Genomic DNA, 19,262 nt, shown 5'->3' on the forward strand with positions numbered 1-19,262 from the left:
CGTTGGTTAAATTAATATCTCACTGGTTATCAAAGGTGAGGCAGGGGCCCGAGAGACTCTACAGAGTTGGCGTGGGAGATATTGGGATGTGAAAGTGATCGATGTCCGGTTTGAAATGTATTCTTTTGATGTTGTGATATATAATGAAAGTGTGAATGCTGAATCACATTCTGTGCAGTGTAAATGAGATCATTCATCTTCTATCTTTATTCTATCTTTATCTGTCTGCCTCTTTCTGCCTGTTTGTCTTTGGTAATACATGATAATGACACTCTCTTCACCCATGCAGCCGGAAGAATCCCAGGTAAACCTTTGACCTTTCCCCTTTGAAGTCCTTGACCTTTCACATACAATTTCCTGTGAAATCTAATTTAAGGTTAATCCCATTTCGACAGGCCTCTCCTCTTTTTAAGGATTACATTGTTTTATTGTCAGGTCTGCTTTGTCAGGTCTGAACAGACTGTCAGGTTTGAACCTTGAAATGACGACCATTGCACCATTTGCACCCAGGGTCCCAGGTGTTGTCGTAACTTTCAGCTCTTTTAAAAACAGTCGTGCTAGGCCGGGATTTATATAAAGTCATGATGCAACCTAACTAATCAACTAGTTTATGCTAGAAAGTGAGAATACAATCTGTCTACCTTGTATACAGGGTCGGACTGGCCGTCGGGAGAGTCGGGAGATTTCCCGAATGGCCGGTCAAACGGCCGCGGCATAATGCAAAAAATATATATGTATAATTATAATAATAATACACGGTCGTGGGCCAGTCTGCGTTTCAAAGTCCCGGGACGTTTTTCAGTCCCAGTCCAGACCTGCTTGTATACCTGTAACAATGGAGTTTGTGTATGGCTCTGAACCATGTTATAAGTAGAAGAACATATTGAATGCTCCTAGCCAATTCAGCAACTCTAAAAGATCCTGTCTTTTTGCTTTTTGCATGCTCTCCAGCGATCAAACATGATGAAAATGCAATGACATAGCATTAAACCTAGAGGTTTCTCATGGCAGAACGGCTAGAGTGATGACCGCTATCAAGCACAGATCCCTTGTTTATCATCTGCAGGCTGCCTTGCCACTTCTTATTCCTATTAAATGATACATTTTCCGGTTGCAATGATGCTGTTGCGGTGGGTTGGAAAAAGCTTCCCTTTTTATTTGAACCCCCTTGTTGTTAATCAAATGTAAATATGTAAATGATAAGTGTAATATGCTGAATATTGTGGAGCCCTACGGTAGCTCCCAGAATGACACATATAACAGGCATGTCGTATTTTTTGTAGAATTTGTAAATTGGTGTAAGGTGTCACTATGTCACAGGGAAGGCTAAGCCATGAAGCTGAAAAGTGAAACCCTGAAAAATGAAGGCCTCACACCAAGTGCAGAAGAATATCATTGTCTTACACTGATACAATGAATGTAGTAAATTTTATATGCAACGCATATGACACACTGTGTTTGATTCATCCATATTTATTTTTGAACTCTATAGAGGCTGCAATAAAGTTTGTGAACGTACGGATTGATAAAACAGTACACTTAAAAATGCAATATTTTATTTCTATGGTGTTTATCTAATATCAGTCATTGCGCAACTTTGTGTTTTACCCTTCAAAAGACTGTACGTTTTAAGTACAGTACGTAATGTATGTATAGTTTTTCCGTGGTGTGTTATAGAGTTTTAAAGGTGTGTTGCTGTCTCTTCTTTCCTCTCTGCAGGGATTCTAGAATGGCCTTTCTGGACCAAGCTGGTGGTGGTGGCCATTGGCTTCACAGGTGGACTGGTCTTCATGTATGTGCAGTGTAAAGTGTACATTCAGCTATGGAGGAGACTCAAAGCCTACAACCGGGTCATATACGTCCAGAACCGTCCAGAGACGTGTAAAAAGCTGGTGTTCGAGAAGCCCCCCCTTATGGAGCCTAGTCTGGAGAACAAGGAGGCACTGGTCCCCACTCAGTCAGACACAAACTCCTCCCAGTATACAGAGACAGAGGACTATAGCATGGAGGTGCTCCACGTCTGACCATACCCTGCTCTGCTCTGCTCCACCCCACAACTTGCCTGGACCTTTGCTCTCCCAACCACCCTGACCCCTTACTCCTCCCCACATACAGAGACAGGCAACAACATTGTAGAAAGGAAGTATTTGTCTATCTACTGTAGAATGATCACCCCCCCCAACACATACACACACACACTGAGGCAGGATGTCAGTGTGATACAGTGTGTAAGAACAACAAACCCAGGCTCCCTGAGGATGACCCAGTGTCACCATAAGTCCAAACCACTTTCCCAAGACAATGTTAATGGGACTTTTTCAAACTGATTGAGACTTATGTACTCCTCCACTCTCCTCCCCCCCCCCCCCCCCCCCCCCCCCTCCACACCTCTGGGAGAACAGGACTCTCACTCTGAGACCAATGGACTCATACTTTTCTCTGGAGGTTTCAATGTTTCTATTGCGTTGTTTGTTGGTTTGCTTGTTTGTTAGTTTGTATGACTTCCTGTGAGTCGTGAGCTTAACTACCATGGATCCATGGGGCGAATTGGTGGATCCGTAGAACATTCCAACTACTGCCATTGTACTGCTGTGGACCCAGAACCCATCCAGCCATTGCCCTGGGTCCGTCTGCACTGGCCTGGATATGAAACTGGTCAGACCCTGGTCCACACATCAAAGCACTTTTTAATTGCTAGTAACCCTCTCAGTTTATTTTTTATTAGGAACCAAGTCCTTTATAGTTTACATAGGAAGCAACATGTACTGTATAAACAAACAAACAAACAAAAAAAGTTATGTTTTTGACATCTCTGCCCCCAATTAAAAAACAGACAGTGCATACATAGACACAGACAGAGATCATTTAGATAGAAAATGACGTTGAGAAAAGCAATGTCTTCTGTCTCGATTAAATGATTGTCCCTATGTAGAAGGGAAAGTACTGTTCAATAGATGTTTTGCTGGGTATCCAGGTAACCCTGTGATCTGTAACCCTAACCTTAATTGAAGAAAACAAATTCTAACATGGCCTCTCACCCAACACCATCATGATTCATTTCCCAAGTCCGAACCATATGAACCTATGGACGCTTTCAGAATGTAAACTTTTTCAACCATTTTGTACCCGACACAGAAAAATTGCTAGATAATCTCTGTGTCAGTGTCATAATAAGACCATTTGGAACATGAAACAACTGTGTTTTTTCTATTGTGCGAATGATACATTACTTTTGGTATGGTATTACGTGTGCAGTTTTAATATCTGTTCATTTGTTTGCTTAATCACGGGATATGCCTGGAGAAACCCACAGCTCTCTATTCTTAGACAAGCTTTTCATCCCACTCCAGCTGTTGTAGAATGGTCTTAATGACTTCCCCTGCAGGTTAATTCTTATTCCAACTAGCAGAAGGTGGTCATTATGTACGCTATCTGCTTATTTATATGCTGAGATTTAGATTTAGATCAATTATATACATATACAGGACATTGTTTTCTTTTTTACAGTTTATTAAGTTATTCATTTAGCTGACACTTTTATCCAAAGCAACTTTGACCAGATTTGAACCAGAAGCCTCTTGATCTGCAGTCAAATGCTCTACTACCGAACAATACCATCCCCAATATTCAGTACACACATACAGTGTGTGTTATAATATTAGAGTTTGTTAAGGTACTTTATGTGATACATGTTTCTTTTGCCTGCTCCAATTGAGAGAGAAATAGAGTGGTTCAGATGTGAGGCTGACACCTGATACATAGAACTGATACCTCAACCCTGATACAGCATGCATATTTTAGTTGAGCAAAAGTCTCTGTTGCACTGAAAGGCTCCTCTTTCGTTTCCCTGATAGTCATTTGATTGGCTGTTTATTATTAGTCATTTTTATCTGGCTTAATATACTTTTTATTTGACACTTTTTGTTATTCATGTTTCATGTCCTAGTTGAGAGAAAATCAAACAGATTCTAAGGCCGAAGTCTAACCTAGGCTGCAGACATTTTAGAATTTTGTTTATGTATCATATTGTTCCTTCTCAGCGCCAAATATTTGTTGGTATCGGATCAGCATAATTTGACAAGCCAAATGTTGTCTCGCATTCATGCTGCACAGAGACAAAACATGTTTATTTTTCTAACCACTTTAGAATAAGGATACAGAACGGGAAAATGCTGTCTCTGGCTAGGTTTCAGATGTCAGAGCAATCTGGGTGATTAAAAGCTGTCTGGAGAGCCCTCTGCTGTTCAGTAAGTGAAAGTGCTTTCTGAGGGAAGGAGTTGTGGATTTCTCCAGGTTAAATGTTCTGGGCTTACAGTCTGTTGTAAGTGCTTTTGTAAATGTGGGAGCACAGCAATGCCAGGCACTTGTTGAGCCTCACAACCATTCCAGCAAAACAAGTTTTTAAAAGTGTATTTGATATCAGTGTACAATGTGAATTACAGTGATCCAATGGCAACATACCTGACACTTGTATTACAGCGATAACTTAATCATTTCTCAATATTGCTTTCTGTGTTTGTGTAACGTAAAGCCCCATGATGATCTTGTCTTGAGAGTTGTAGTTTTGAGAATCATGGGTGATCAAGACCTCTGAACTCGGACCTTCAAAACAAATGCTAGACAGATAAAGTGCAATTACTCTTTTGTTGACCTGTTCAATTCCATAGTAATTTACTGTTGGTGTTTATGCTCCAGAGCACTCTCTGGTTACATGATGATTAATTCCAAATTGATGTGTCATATTTATTTTACAAAGAAAAGTAAACACATGATTAGTTCACTTCAAACCCCCAAATCGTAATTTTATGCAACTAACGCTACAAACCTATTTCCACACATGAATTTCACTTTTGCACTTTTTTTCTCACCCTTTTCAGCAGATCTAGATGTGGGGCAATTTGTATTACAAAAGGAGACCGTAATACAGTAAGAATTAGATTGTACCTTACCTTGGCATTATATTGATGGCAGTTGCTGCTGTACTGTATGTGGACCCATCCTGTGTTTCCTGCATTTCCTTTTAGTTGGCGAGATTACTGCACATCCCCAAATTTTTCACTGAAAATTAGCCAGCCAGCCATGATTCAGCACTGCTTTTAGTTGACGCTATAAGTTCAGCACATGAGGGGATTCATTCATGTACTGTTGATTTGATTTAGTTTTTCATCAATAGGAGCTGGCATCTTCTATGGTCTTTTAGGTTTAAATTAATAACGTTTTACATCTTGACTGATCCTCTTAATTGTCCCGATACATTATTCTTGCTGTCTCAAGTCACAAACTGTCCCCTATCCTAACAACGTTTTTCATGTGTTATTTGCATAAAACTACAGTGCTTTACTACTGAATGGACTTGAACATATGACTGTTGGCCCTTCTTTATAATATCATTCCACACATTTGTCTGTGAATTTACTTTTAAATAGTAACTGTAAAACATTTGCCACTACTTATGTTTTTAAAATATTGATGTGTTTTGATTTGTTTCATTTCCCATGTTTGAACAAAGTATGTAGAATGAAAAACCAACCAAATAAAAATGAAGTAAACTTTTAAAGGGCTTTTGATTGTGACCTTTATTGTTATCACAGTGTAATAATTAATCTTAGAGCTGCATTCAAAGCAATAGTAATCCAACACCAATGTATCACTACCAACCTATACTCCACTTGTCGGCAGGCATGATCGCTAGTTGTATTGATGCAATTATTCTTTAAAAAACAAAATAGCAATAGAATATATGACCCAGTTATACATACAAAGGGATTTTCCATGTTGTCCTCCATGAAATCAGACATCTTACATAGTTGGTATTTTACTTTTTTTTGTATTGAGATGAACATTTAAGCATTTTTTTTTTTTTTAACAGATGCTGTAAATATATATATATATAAACTGAAAGAGCATGCAGAGGCTTCACTTTCTGTAAAAAAATATATATATTTTCACATTTTTAAGCATGAAAGCAAAACCATCAATAGAATTCTCTCCAAACAGTTTACAAGAAAAAAAAGAAAGAGATGTGATAGATGAGAATGAAAGGAGTGAAAAAAAGGAAATCTCTTCAGGCTCTCTCTCCTCTCTCTCAGACAGCGACACTGCAAGGAATTTTGTCAGGTGACAGGTAGTAGTAAGGCAGCTTCTTCCCCTCATTCCGCCTCTTGATGGTGCTGGTGATGTCTGCCAGCCTCTTTCTGAAGGCCTTCATGGCATCTTTTACAGGCTTCTCTATGAAGTGCTCGTCAGTGTACATGCCCAGGAATACCTGCAGGGGACAGCATACCCAAAGTCACATGGAGTTGGGAGATAGTACGAGAATAATGGCACACTATACACGCCTGGGCTGCCAATCCACCAACAGTGAGAGAGTGTTTATGTGTGTTTACCTCATTCTCCTGGAACTGACTGAGGGCCCAGACAGCCCCCAGGTGCCAGCAGGAACGCCCACGATCGGGAAGACTGTCGATGATCAGCTGCACGTCTGCCACGCCCTTCTTGGATGGTGGGGGCTTTCGCATGGTAGAGGGGGAGTTGGGGATCCAGGAACACCAGTCATACTGAAACACACAGGAGAAGGACATGAACACACACTACACAGTCATTGTGGTTGGTAAAAATCCAGTGTGAACAGTCACAGTCAAAAGATTCAATTTGAACAAGGCTGGTTGGTTTCAAGTCCATAATACCTGTCCAAAGTTGACAGCAGCATGCTGGGCCGAGGAAGTAAAGATGATGGCAGTCAGGTACTCTATTAGCTCTTTGCGAGTCTTCAGGGACTTTGGAAACTCTGCACACAAGGGATGGAAGCAGTCAGGTAGGACATAAACAACGAAAGTCGCCAAAAGAAAGACGTTCCACTGTGGCAATAACATCTGGCACCATGATATTACACAATCCATAGTGTACAACTGCATGTTAACCACTCTTGCAAGATGTTCTTGTGAGGTGTGTGAAACTTTTGGACTGATCTGCTCCAACACTCATTTGCTCCCACACCACAGCGTATAAAACTGATATACGAGGAGTCCATCGGAAATTGCAGAGACAAACATCGTCAGACAGTCTAACTCCTAGTCAACCTCAAAGCTAATACTTACCACAGCTGTCAAAATCCTGCATGCCGAAGCTACAAACGTCTTTGACAAAGGCCTGGATCTCCTCATCCTTCTGCACCTTCTCGTCACTGTCGTAGTAGATACCAACTACATCTGATACAAAACTGGGAAACATGTCTTTTTGTTGACATCTTAGTATTGATGACCCCACACATGCAAAGTCCTCCATGAGGGAATACTACACACATACACACGCACAAACATACCTCTTGATGGCCTCCCACACAGCGTTGCCATCATCTCGATAGAAGTAGAAGGGTAGTTCTTCCTGGCTCTCCACGCCCCTGGATTTGATTTCATCAGGGAAACACAGAGACTTATAGGTGAATGTCTTCATGGCCCTCTGGATCATTTCAACATGGCCGCCACCACCTGTTCCATTGGCCTGGAGCAGAGAGATAAACACATCATAATTACAAGACAATCAGAGTTCCACATCAGTCACAGACACATATATTGCCTCTTGGTTTAGCACAGTGCACAAAAACTCCAAACTCACTATTCCCTTACCTTGTCAAAGATGCCACTTTCACAAATGAGCTGCTCTCTAGCCTTGGTGTTGATGGCAATAGTAAATCTCACATGAGGAAGAATAAGCTGGAGGAATGACCACATTACATCTTCAGTTAATCAATTAACCAACAATGACAATGAAACAATACATCAACAATTATCACTTCAGAAAAAATAAATCAACTTAATAAAAGTGAGGAGTGTAGCTACCTTGTACACTGGGTGGACACAGGGGAGCTGTCGGAACATGGCGATGCCAAACACCTCGGAAATTAGGTGTGTCCTCAACAGGTGTGTGACTGTCTGGTGGGTGTGAAAGTCTGAGGAGCGTGCCCATATCTTAGCCAGCATCCAGTCATACTGGCCATCACTAGGGAGGAAGATGGGGTTGTCCTCTCCTGGGGTTTGACCCAGCTTGGAGAGGAAGAGGAAGACAAGGATTAAAAGAATGAAGAGAAGGAAGGGGAAGCGGATGATGAGCAGGACGAGACATGGTAAATTAAGATGAATGAGGAGTGAAAGCAAAAAAAAAAAACATTTAATGTACTGTGCATACAGAATTTTATTGTGCATACTATAGTACTGTACCTGTATGGCCAGTGGCATGACCTTGTTCTGCACGTTCTTATAGAGCAGAACAATTGAAGCTGCTATGTGCTGCGGAGTACAAGGATCTGTGCTGTTGGCAGTGATGCCCTCCAGGATTTCATAATCCGCTATGTAGATGTTGCCTGCCTGAAATAAAGACACCTATTCAAGAAACATCCCTCTGCATGTGTGCATGTGTGTGTGTGGCATGTGTTAGTATCTACCTGTATCTCCTGTTCTAAGGTAAGGTCTCTCTCTAGACAGTCTTCGACCATCTCGTGGGTGACAGGGAACTTCTCTGGCAGCTTGGAACATTTTCGGATTATCACAGGGTTGCAGCCATTCAAATACTGATAGCCAAACATAAAGTCCTCTTTCCAGTGCTGCATCACATACTCTGGAAATTAAAGGGACTTGGTTTGAGATTCAGAAGGAAAAACACCACGCCACAACTCCTCACATTTCTTAATTTACTTCTGTGTCAGTAACTAGTCGACCGGTCCTTTGTGTTGTCATGTTCTCACAAACCATGCCCTCCTCCCCTTTTTCTTTCCCAAATTCTATCTGGCAAACCCCAGGGATCAGCTCATTTCCAGTAGCCCGGCAGCAAGCCTGAGGACTCAGGCGATACCTTTAGAGTCCCATGCCTGGATTCACCTTTCATAAATATGTTGTGTTATCCATGTATTTATTTATTTATCTTTCATTCATGAATACTTTGACTCTGTAAATCTACTTTATATACTTGCAGTGGTCTTTGTCATCAGGGACCTAGAGACCTTTCTAGTGAGCAGTGAATGACAAGATTGCAAGCGTAACATACACTTGGAATGATCTGTCATTTATGATGAAAGTCTTAGATTGTGAGTGTTTAGACTAGGGGTCTAAGATCATCAGAGCTGATGTTATCAGGGGTCAAAGACAACGATGTTCACTGGTTCCAGCAAACCACCAGCTTCCTTTGGCAACAGTCACCATTATAGGATCTTATAGGATCTTCCTAAATGTGTGTTTGGGGTCCACCAAATTAAATGCTGGTCAACCAGAGAATTCTCCTTGATACATTTTGCACTTCAGGGGGTTGTGATTTTTGTAGAGGGTCATGTTATAAGGGGGTCAAAGAAGATGCCGTTGTAACGGAGCGGAGGCAGACCTGAGATAGTGTTTTTTATCCTCACGAAGATGGCCTCAAAATCACAAAGGTCCCTCCAGGAAGACTGGAACATGTGCATGAACTGGTTGACACACAGATTCTCTATCCTGCCAGAAGAGAAGAGAAGTCATGGTAAGTACTATCCTTTTTCAGTCCTTTCAGCACAAGATCCTTTTACATTACAATGAACACACTGAAGATAATCCTGTCGATTTACTCGGAGGCTGTGTTTTAAAGCTTTGCATGACATGTTGATAGCATGCTGAGTCACCAATTCATCTGCAACAAATCAAGCAACCTTAAACAGTTACTCATTTCTCAACCGTAGCTAGTGCAATCAAACCACATTTCCTCCAGTTCACTACCAGTCTGCTTCGCTGATGCTGTAAGGTATGACCTACCTCCTCTGCAATTGCAAAACTCTCTTTGCAAGATGATAGAGATGGCTGTCTTTGTTATGAGGTTTCATGATTTTGTGTTCTGTTTTTAGCAACAGTACCATATATTCAGATCATATCCCATTACAGATCCTGAAGGAATTCAATTTAATATAAGACTTAATTTACAAATTACAAATGACAAATTACATAATTCCCTTACAAAATAGAATTATATTTCAAGTTTATTTTGTAAGTATACTTAGTATAAAAAGTATACTTTTATCATGTTACTTAAAGTATACTAGCAGTGTACTTATTTATATACTTTTTTTTGTATTAAGTAAACTGAATTGGCCCACTTTTTAGGTCATTAAGTACACTTTAAAGTACACTTTTTAGGTCATTTAGTACACTTAAAAGTACACTTAGTGTATTTCAAGGTTTACTTTTGAATTCTGCAAAGTAGCCTGTGTAGTGCACTTTCAGTTCATCGAGTATACTTCCTCAAGTACTTCAAAGTATACTTTGGAATACTCTAAAGTAACCTGTGTAGTGCACTTTCAGTTCATCAAGTATACTTTGTAAAGTACTTCAAAGTATACCTTGGAATACTCTAAAGTAACCTGTGTAGTGCACTTTCATTTCATGAAGTATACTTCCTAAAGACCCTCAAAGTATACTTTGCAATACTTTCAAGCGCACTTTCATTTAATGTGAGTACTTCTAGAAGTAAACTTCTAAATTTAATTTTACTATTACTTACTAATATATTAAAATGTTTAGGGGCCCCTCAAACGACCTCAGATGTTTAGGTCTCTTGACAAGAACGGGCCCTCGGAACAATTCACTACTGATTCTCATCTGATAGAAGTTATTCACTGCATAGACATTACCATTGTGAGAATCCAGCTGTTCTTATGAAATGTCATTTAACTCATGGTTACAATGGTAAACCAGCACAACAATGACAATTACCACGCAACAAAACACTACATTCTAAGCAGACACATTAAAAAAACTAAATTCATGAAGTTACATTTGTATTTCGAACAAACGGCAAACTTATCAGCAAATTTTTACACTATTTACTGCCTTGCGTCATGGGAATTGACTAGCCAATGAGCCACACTATCTTCATTAATTCACGTCGTTATTTCGTTCTTCAGTCAGGTTGACAGTATAACCTTCAAATAAATAATGCAACCCTTCTGTCTGCTTCTTTCTCAAATAGCTTTTTCGTTTTTTTCCATTAATACTCCAATTGATAATTATTAGTAAAAGATTATAGGGCTTCAGAATGTTTTGGCAGTAATTAAGGTTACAGCTTCAATACCAAAAAAGATTCAATGTGCTATGCATAATAGATTTTCATAGACATTAATAATTAGAATGAGATAGATCTAAAAAATGTTACCTGTTAAAATTATTTGGACTCCTACTACAGAAGACATGTATACCAGTATCTAAGCATACTTCTTAGAAGTATATCAAAAGTGAACTATTGTCAAACCATACTTAAAAGAACATCAAAAGTGAACTATTTTTTAAGTATACTTCTTAAAAAAGTGAACTATTTTCAAAGCATACTTAAAAGTATATCAAAAGTGAATTATTTTCTAAGTATACTTCTTCAAAGTATATCAAAGTGAATTATTTTCTAAGCATACTTCTTAAAAGTATATCAAAAGTGAACTAGAAGTGTACTATCCATATTTTAGTATACTTATAGTATAATTTAATATACTTCTTTTTTGTAAGGGTAGTAATGTAACTCATTACTTTTTTCAATTAAATAACGCAGTTACATTACTGAAATTTAAATGGGCTCGTTACTCGTAACTTTTTTCTTGCATGAATTCCCCAATTTCCTGTTTTTAATCTAATTTAAACAAGTTTACGGCGACGCAGTGTATGAATGAATCAATCCGCATTTTAGACTATAGCCCACACAATGGCCGACAGTTCGGGCCGTGCAAGCTTTTTGTCATGGAAATATCTACATAATTTTTCCCTCGACTAGATCAAGGATAAAAATATACTGGTTAGTTGTAGTTTGTGTGCAGGTGCGAGAACTTTATCCACTGCGAAGAATAGTAATTATAATCTTCACAAGCACCTTGTAAAACAACACACTTCTACAAAGCTAATTGCGAAAGAACCCAGTGCTAGCTCCGTTGATCAAGCAGTCGGAGGCACTTCATCAAAACAGCTGAGGCGAGTATTTCCAGTCTCTAAGCCAGGCAGAACTAAACAGACTGATCCCCCAGGTATGTTGTCAAGACATGCGACCTATGTCAATAGTTGAGTCCGTTGGCTTCAGGCAACTAATTAGCAACATAGGCCTACAATGATATAACATTTTACAGTTGTCTTGTCCCACACTGTGCCACTGCAACACTAAAATATTATAACTATCTGTGTGCGTTAATTTGATAATAGAAGCAGGGAATTAGAAGTAACACAAACGTTACTTTCCCTTGTACCTAATTACTTTTCTAAGCAGTAACTAGTAAAGTAATGCAGTTACTTCTGAAATAAGTAACTAGTAACTTTAACTAATTACTAATTTTCGGCAACGTTACCAACACTGCTCATGTCATAGGACAGTGTCCTGAGTCTTTTCATTCGTTTCATGTCTGCACTTCGAGCACTCTAGCACCACCAATTGGTCATTTGCAATTAGCGTTTTGGCTATTAGCTGTTAATGTGTTTTCCTTGAAAAAGTAATTATTGTGTCTTATGATATCTTGTGAAATCCCAAGGTTGAGACAGTCAGGTTGAGACAGTTGAGGTACCTATCATTTTGGATTATGTTTTCATTATGTTCACAATTTTTCAATTTCAAATGTTGTCCAATGCTCACCAGATTTGGCACAGATGATCTTCAGATCTTCAGACCAAGCCCCACAAAGTTATCAGATTGGTAATCATTTGTCCGTCAACAGCCAATCAAAATCAGTGCTGAAGCCGCCAAAAAGGAAGTCTATCTCAGCAACAATTTGATGCATTGACACAAAACTTGATATGTAAACTTGTAAACCAATTCTGAGGATGTCCAAAAGTCATTTGACCTCTGGGTAGTACTGCAATGAGCAAATCCCTACACAGGAGGTTAGGGCTGTCTCCAACTAAGATCTTCTTTGGTTGACCAAGACTCGACTAAAACGTCTGAAAATCGACTAATCGAAATTTGAAACACTTTTTTTCACCCCCAAAAAAGGTACAAACATTTTCGCGATCTGACTCAATGGCTGCTGGACATTGCAGATTCAGCCGCTAATAGCCTACTAATAATAAGACTCGTATCACAGTCCTGTTGTAACCGAATGCCGATGGTATTTAGTATCTCTTACAATGTACTACAAATTAAAAATATTGTTGCTTTAACATGCAAATCATCAGAGCGCGCTTATCACTGACTGAAAACTTGCAGCATGCAAATTTACGTAGAACCTGAGTGGGGAACGGTGGCCTGACGTTGTCATACTCATAATTCTAGTCAGAATATGAGTCTGAGAACTCTCCGTTGGGCTTTGACTACAGGGCGTGTTTCAAACGAGCCTGGAAAACAAATGCCTCTTCGCTCAATTGGATAGATCTACAACCAATCAGAGCAACAGAGTATGTGACGTATGTTAAGCACCGCATAGTTGTTGTCAACAGAACTAAACTACAAGCAGACTTGAAGTATGCTTGAAGAATGAATACAAACGATTTTTGCCGGTGTTGTAAAATTAATTTAAGGGTAGGGTGAGTACTTGTTCACACGGTCAACATTTTTGAGCGAAACAATAAAGGGCAATGCATATACGAAGTTCTCCGTTTAGGATTACAACTCCATTGGGGCCAGCTGATAAATTAAACTTTTACCGAATCCCGTAGGAAGGACGGCAAAAACATATTTTCCATCTACAAATGCCTTGATTGCGTCTCTCTGTTCCTCTTTCAAAATTAATGCGCTGTCGATGTCTTCTAAAACAGACTCGATGGCAGTATCATAACATCCCAGATCTCCAGCGGTAGCCATGTTTGTTCAAAACGAATTCAACTTAAGCGCTCTTTTGTGACGTGGGTGATTACGTTACTGTTGATCATCTGTCCATCATCGTATAAAGCCCGCCCTGGCAATTTAATTGGTTCGCCCAGATTCTGGTTTTCTGTAGTTGGTCCCCAATACGAGACCCTCCAGACCCAACTTCCCGACCAAATTTTTTTGGGGGCGGGGAGAAGTTGGGCTGGCAGCCAGGCTAGGGGAACGGTGCAACAGAGAAATATTTTGTTGTCTAGGCCGGATAAGATAATGTCATGCGATTTGGATATGATTAATTATAATAATCATATTCATTTTTCAACCCAGCTCGTTTGCATTAGCAAAGTAGGGCCAACTTACGTTTTTCAGGTGGTAGGCTACATCATATTCAACGTCAAACTATGAAAAATAAACCGTTGTTTCCAGTTTGCATTCAACGTTTTTCGAGTGACCCAGTATTTTGTAAATGTACTCTAATGAAATGCTGCCATACCACAGATTTCTTTGCCATTTTGACTAATAGCACCGACAAAGTAGGCAATGGCAGAGTTTGTAGTTCAGCAGCCAATTGTGCTCGTGCCGTAGCCTGGCTGCCAGCCCAACTTCTCCCCGGCCCCAAAAAAATTTGGTCGGGAAGTTGGGTCTGGAGGGTCTCGTATTGGGGACCAACTACAGAAAACCAGAATCTGGGCGGACCAATGAAATTGCCAGGGCGGGCTTTATACGATGATGGACAGATGATCAACAGTAACGTAATCAACAACGTCATGAAAGAGCGCTTGGGTTGAATTTGTTTTCAACAAACAACATATTACGTTGCTCTGATTGGTTGTAGGTCTATCCAATTGAGCAAAGAGGCATTTGTTTTCCAGGCTCGTTTGAAACACGCCCCGAAGTCAAAGCCCAACGGAGAGTTCTCAGACTCATATTCTGACTAGAATTATGAGTATGACAACATCAGGCTACTCGTGCCGTGTGCAAATTACCAAAACAAAACAAAGCGCAGACTAACGAAAGGGAAAACAGTAACACCTTTTCTTTTAAATTATATATTTTTAGAGTTGCTTTATTTGTCTTAAATAATATATTCTACAATTTCTGTTAAATATTTAGTTAATTCAGCAATGATGACACAAGCGGGAATCAGATCTCACACTGCCAAAGGGCAGCTCAACTAAAAAAATCTTAGTCGACCAAGACCATATCGACCAGAAAATCGACTAGTCGACTAAGTGGGGACAGCCCTACAGGACGTGAGCTTAGTTAATGACACAAAACTTCCAATCAGAGCTTTCAGCCAAGCTTTAAACATGATCAGATCATGATGCCATGACGACTCTGCTCTGCTGGACTTCTTGGCTTGGACTTGGCTTGGACTTCATCGCTGCTGGCAACTATATTTTCCCATAATTTTCCCTGTCAAAGCATATCCTACTGTAGGGTGTGGGTTCTGTCATATTCAAAGTATCTGGACCACTGATGAAACGCCTTTGAGACAAAACGTGTTTGTATTTAGGCTTGAGTTTGCACAGAACACATGCAAATGATCCTCGTAAATAATACAATGACTTGTGTATTCCCCAGACCAAGATAGACTGTTGGAAACCGCGTATTAGCTTGACTTAAATCCAGGCACTGGCTTACACCAGACAGCCCATCTACTCAGTGTACTTTTAGTCTTCATTTTAAAAAGGGAGTTTGCACTTACGCCTTAGTGTAGTTGAGAACAAAGTCCACTCCCTTCTCGCTGTCAAACTGGACATCCCTGGGAAGCTCACTGTGCTTGTTAGCATCTATGCTCATAGGAATGCCTGGCTGCCACTCCTTCCATCTGGAAACAAACACTCAGTACCAGCACCATAGTCACACCACAGTTACAGTTCAACAGCAGGCAATGTGAAACTGGTTGAGAATACACAAGTTCAATAAACCAAATACTTGCCTGTAGATTTTCTGTCTGGTCTCAAGCTCTTTGCGTCGGTGTTGCTTTGCCATCCTGGTTTTGTCATCTTGGGGTAGGCGTGCTGAAAAAGATGTGACTGTCTAACTAACTGTGTCATGTTGGGGGATTAATTAAACCTTGCCTAGGGCACCAAATGTGCTAGGGCCAGCACTGACAGACAGACATGTACCTCGTCCATCTCTGAGCACCACCTCCTTGTCGTCCACCAGCCAGCGGAAGCAGGGGAACTCCACATAGTCTCCAGAGGGGGTTTTCACCGTCACGTACTTACAGTACCAGTCGTCCTGCACCCAGTACTTGTTCTTCTCGAGCTTCACCACCTCCAGTTCTCCCAGATCCTCACCGACGTTCACATCATAGGAGTCAACCTGCAAAGGATCCAGCATCACTTGCACTATGGGCTACAAACACAGTTTTATCACCTACAGTATATGCTTCAGAATTCCAGATATGGAGACGTGGTTGAAAATCGACTACTCTAAATCGTCTTTTTCTTTCTCCAACCCAGTATTTGAATTCTGCTCGAGGTCAAGGGAAGGGGGGCACTTAACATGCAGGAGTCCCAAGTTCCTTTGAACACTGGTCCACATGTCTAGATAAAGTTTTGTATTTTAAAAGTGTTGCGCAAGACTCTGGCAAACACAGGGATGGAGTGAGTAAAGGTGTTTTGTAGACGAAAGGGTGGAAGTATCATCGCATGATAACATTAAGCCTCAGAGGAACTGAACTTATGATCTACAGCTCACATTTAAAATTCACATCTCTAAAGCAAGGCATAAAATGTTTCATTATAGCTGTGGCTGGTGACTGCTCCAGATCACAGACCTCCAAAGCAACGTTTTCCTGTTGCTATTGTCCACCTTTTTTGATTCCCCGTATACTTTTCTGACTGTGTAGGACCTTGGTTTACATTTAGCATGATCCAACCCCTGGCTAAATGAGTAACCTTAGAGGTTCCTCTTTCTCTGGAAAAAAATGAATACTACTGAAAATGAACTATATTCTGCTGCTTGAATCGCTTCTTTATCCATTGGTCATATTATACATTTTTCCTAATTACAATCAATAGAGTACTTACAGCCCCTCTTTCGAAGTCATTGTAGAGGGGTTTGTCCAGTAAAGACCTCTCACTGCAGCCCTCTGTTCCCACCAAGGTAATGTATATGTAATCGTCGGTTCCTGCAAACCATTGGCTCCCTGTGGCAACGGTGACAGTGTAGGACGGCATCTTTGGTGTGTGTGTGTGTGCGAGTAAAGATGATCCAAAAGTTTAAGGGTTGGTGAACCATTAAGGTATGTGACCCTCCACTAGTCTGTCTTTCTCAAAATGCGAGCATCAACATAGATTTCCGCTTTGTTTGTTCCTCTCTCTTTCTCTCTCTCTCTCTCTCTTTCCTCTCTCTCTCTTTCTCTCTCGCTCTAATCTCTTTATCGATCTTTTTGGTCTCACCCCCTCTGTTTCTTTTTGATAGACACATACACTGGCTCCTACTCTTAATGACTCACTCCCTTATGGTTTTATGCCTTCTCATAAATACACACTCTAAATTCATAACAAGCAGCATCTAACAACAATGTGACTTGGTCATACATATATCAGCACTCCCTCTCGTGATATTTCTTTTGTACAACAGTTTTACACTCGCCATTTATTAGTTGGCAGTGATAAATAACGACATTTTGTTTATTTAATCATTTATTTGGCCTTATGACAGCTGTGGTAATATTCAGCAATAACGCACAAGCCTCTTATTGCTTAAATATAGACTTGTGGAAATGCTGCCTAGTGTAGAGGGTGGGCAGACATTATGGCTTGCTCCAATTCAAATAAGCCAGTGATATCAGACAACAGCAGGGACTGTTTCCTTGCATCAGCATAACAAATGCAAATTAATTCCCACTAGTGAGTAGGCCTACTGAGTAGACAAACAAGACATCACAAGTGTACGTTCACACTTTAGCATTGACTAAGATCCAAGATGAGGTCTCTGCTTTTTGGTTTTCTGCTTTTTGTAAATGATCACACACTAGCCGAAACAAAGGGAAATAGACCCTAGGGAAGGAGGAAACACAACAGCATCTGTTGACTGTGGCGCAACACACACACGCATGCACACACACACATACACACATACACACACACACATACACACACAAAAGGGAGTGTAGCTTCTTCTTTGACCACTTTTGCTGTTTAGGGAACCAACATGCAATTTGTAGGTCCGCTAGTCTTTACAATATTAGATTTGGAATTGGGTTTCAACACTGGGTTTGGAAAGAAGACCGGAGGCCTGTTCCATAAAGCAAATTTACCGAATAAGCCATATTTATGTCAGGGAAAGTAACTGACATAAGCCTGGTTCATTCAGTAAACTGCTTTATTGAACAGGCCCCAAAGTTATCAAAAACACTGATGCTGACCCTTGAGTTCTGGCATGAAATAATAACAAATTGTAACAATTCCAATCTGCCTAAGGTTACAGCATCAATAAGTATCTGTATCAAGATATGAACAAAGCCTAGTTCAGGCATGGCTCTCGGGCAGCGCCAGTAGCGGAACCAGACTTTAATGTATGGGGTGGCTAAGAGGTGGCCAAGGCTACTTCAGGGGGTCCAGAGACCAAGAGCCTGGCATCTAAGGAGTGTAAATAATTCATATTTGATTATTAGAAGTAGAAATTATAATTCACTTAAGCCTGAGTTCTTCAGTGTGGCCTATTGTGGTCCACTAGGGTTAATTTACTCAAATTCTACATTTACTATGAATAGACTGTATCTACATCTGAATTGCAACTAATTTATTTCTTACACACACTGTACTCACAAACTGGAGAGACTTTCACTGGTCATGAATATATATTCTGGGTCTAACCAGAGGTCTCTGTGTCATCCTTTGATCAATCTATTACATAACATTTTTCCTATGTGTGTATACTCACACAAAAAATGCCACAGCCATCAAAACAAGAACACTCATGAATCAACAACCAACATTTTAAAATGACTCTTAATCTGAAAAGAATCCCCTATAGTGACAAGCAGAAGCTAAACTTGGCATGCGACCAACTGCTTAGTATGCTCTGACCTGGTGCTGGTGAAGACTGACCACATTGACTCTGACTAGCCTCGGAGCGAGCTCTGTGGTCTTGGGTTGTTGCAAGGGCTGGAGTCTATTTGCGCATGAGCCTGTTTGCTCAGCTATATCACCCTTTATTTTCATGTTTGAAGTGAACCCTATGTAAAAAAAAAAAATGTATGTGTACCTACATATCCAATTACCGACATTTGAGTCCAATCTCAATCTTAGAACATATCACCATTATTATCTTCAATCAACTACCACCCTTTAAGTTATTAGATCATGGCTAGCCCTACTCTAAAATACGTATTTCAGAGTCTTTACAGGCTACTAACAGTCTTTACAAAAGCAAACAGGGAAGCTATCTAACTGCAGTGTTTATCTTTTGAGTAATGTTCATAGATTGATAAGGCATCTCATCGAGGCATATTAGCAGTTAAA

At 40.2% G+C, this 19,262-nt stretch overlaps 2 protein-coding genes across 4 annotated transcripts in view; one reads left to right on the top strand and one right to left on the bottom strand.

Moving 5' to 3' along the window:
* The window catches only part of march8 (membrane-associated ring finger (C3HC4) 8), a 62,316-nt gene extending 56,759 nt beyond the window's left edge, over window positions 1–5,557 (top strand). The window contains exons 8-9 of one of the 2 annotated variants that reach the window (XM_047030111.1): window positions 290–304; window positions 1,720–5,557. In XM_047030111.1, coding sequence (XP_046886067.1) covers window positions 290–304; window positions 1,720–2,024 — 320 coding nt within the window. In that variant the 3' untranslated portion in view covers window positions 2,025–5,557. The remainder of the gene's footprint in view (window positions 1–289; window positions 305–1,719) is intronic. The other variant, XM_047030110.1, reaches the window with a different exon arrangement.
* Window position 5,558: 1 nt separating this feature from the next.
* Window positions 5,559–17,218, bottom strand: alox5a (arachidonate 5-lipoxygenase a). 2 transcript variants are annotated; one of them, XM_047030109.1, is made up of 14 exons: window positions 16,821–17,218; window positions 15,912–16,110; window positions 15,722–15,803; window positions 15,488–15,610; window positions 9,370–9,476; window positions 8,441–8,613; window positions 8,217–8,363; window positions 7,839–8,042; window positions 7,626–7,712; window positions 7,322–7,500; window positions 7,098–7,183; window positions 6,687–6,787; window positions 6,387–6,557; window positions 5,559–6,265 (listed from the first exon to the last, which is right to left on the bottom strand). In XM_047030109.1, exons 1-14 carry the CDS (start codon window positions 16,968–16,970, stop codon window positions 6,086–6,088), a joined length of 1,989 nt encoding a protein of 662 aa, XP_046886065.1. In that variant the 5' UTR covers window positions 16,971–17,218; the 3' UTR covers window positions 5,559–6,085. The 2 variants fall into 2 exon arrangements, with proteins under 2 accessions (XP_046886065.1, XP_046886064.1); XM_047030108.1 differs by having other exon boundaries at window positions 7,098–7,219; window positions 16,821–17,211.
* Window positions 17,219–19,262: the final 2,044 nt, after the last annotated feature.

This window comes from Hypomesus transpacificus, chromosome 11 (assembly GCF_021917145.1).
Source record: "Hypomesus transpacificus isolate Combined female chromosome 11, fHypTra1, whole genome shotgun sequence".
NCBI lineage: Eukaryota > Metazoa > Chordata > Actinopteri > Osmeriformes > Osmeridae > Hypomesus > Hypomesus transpacificus.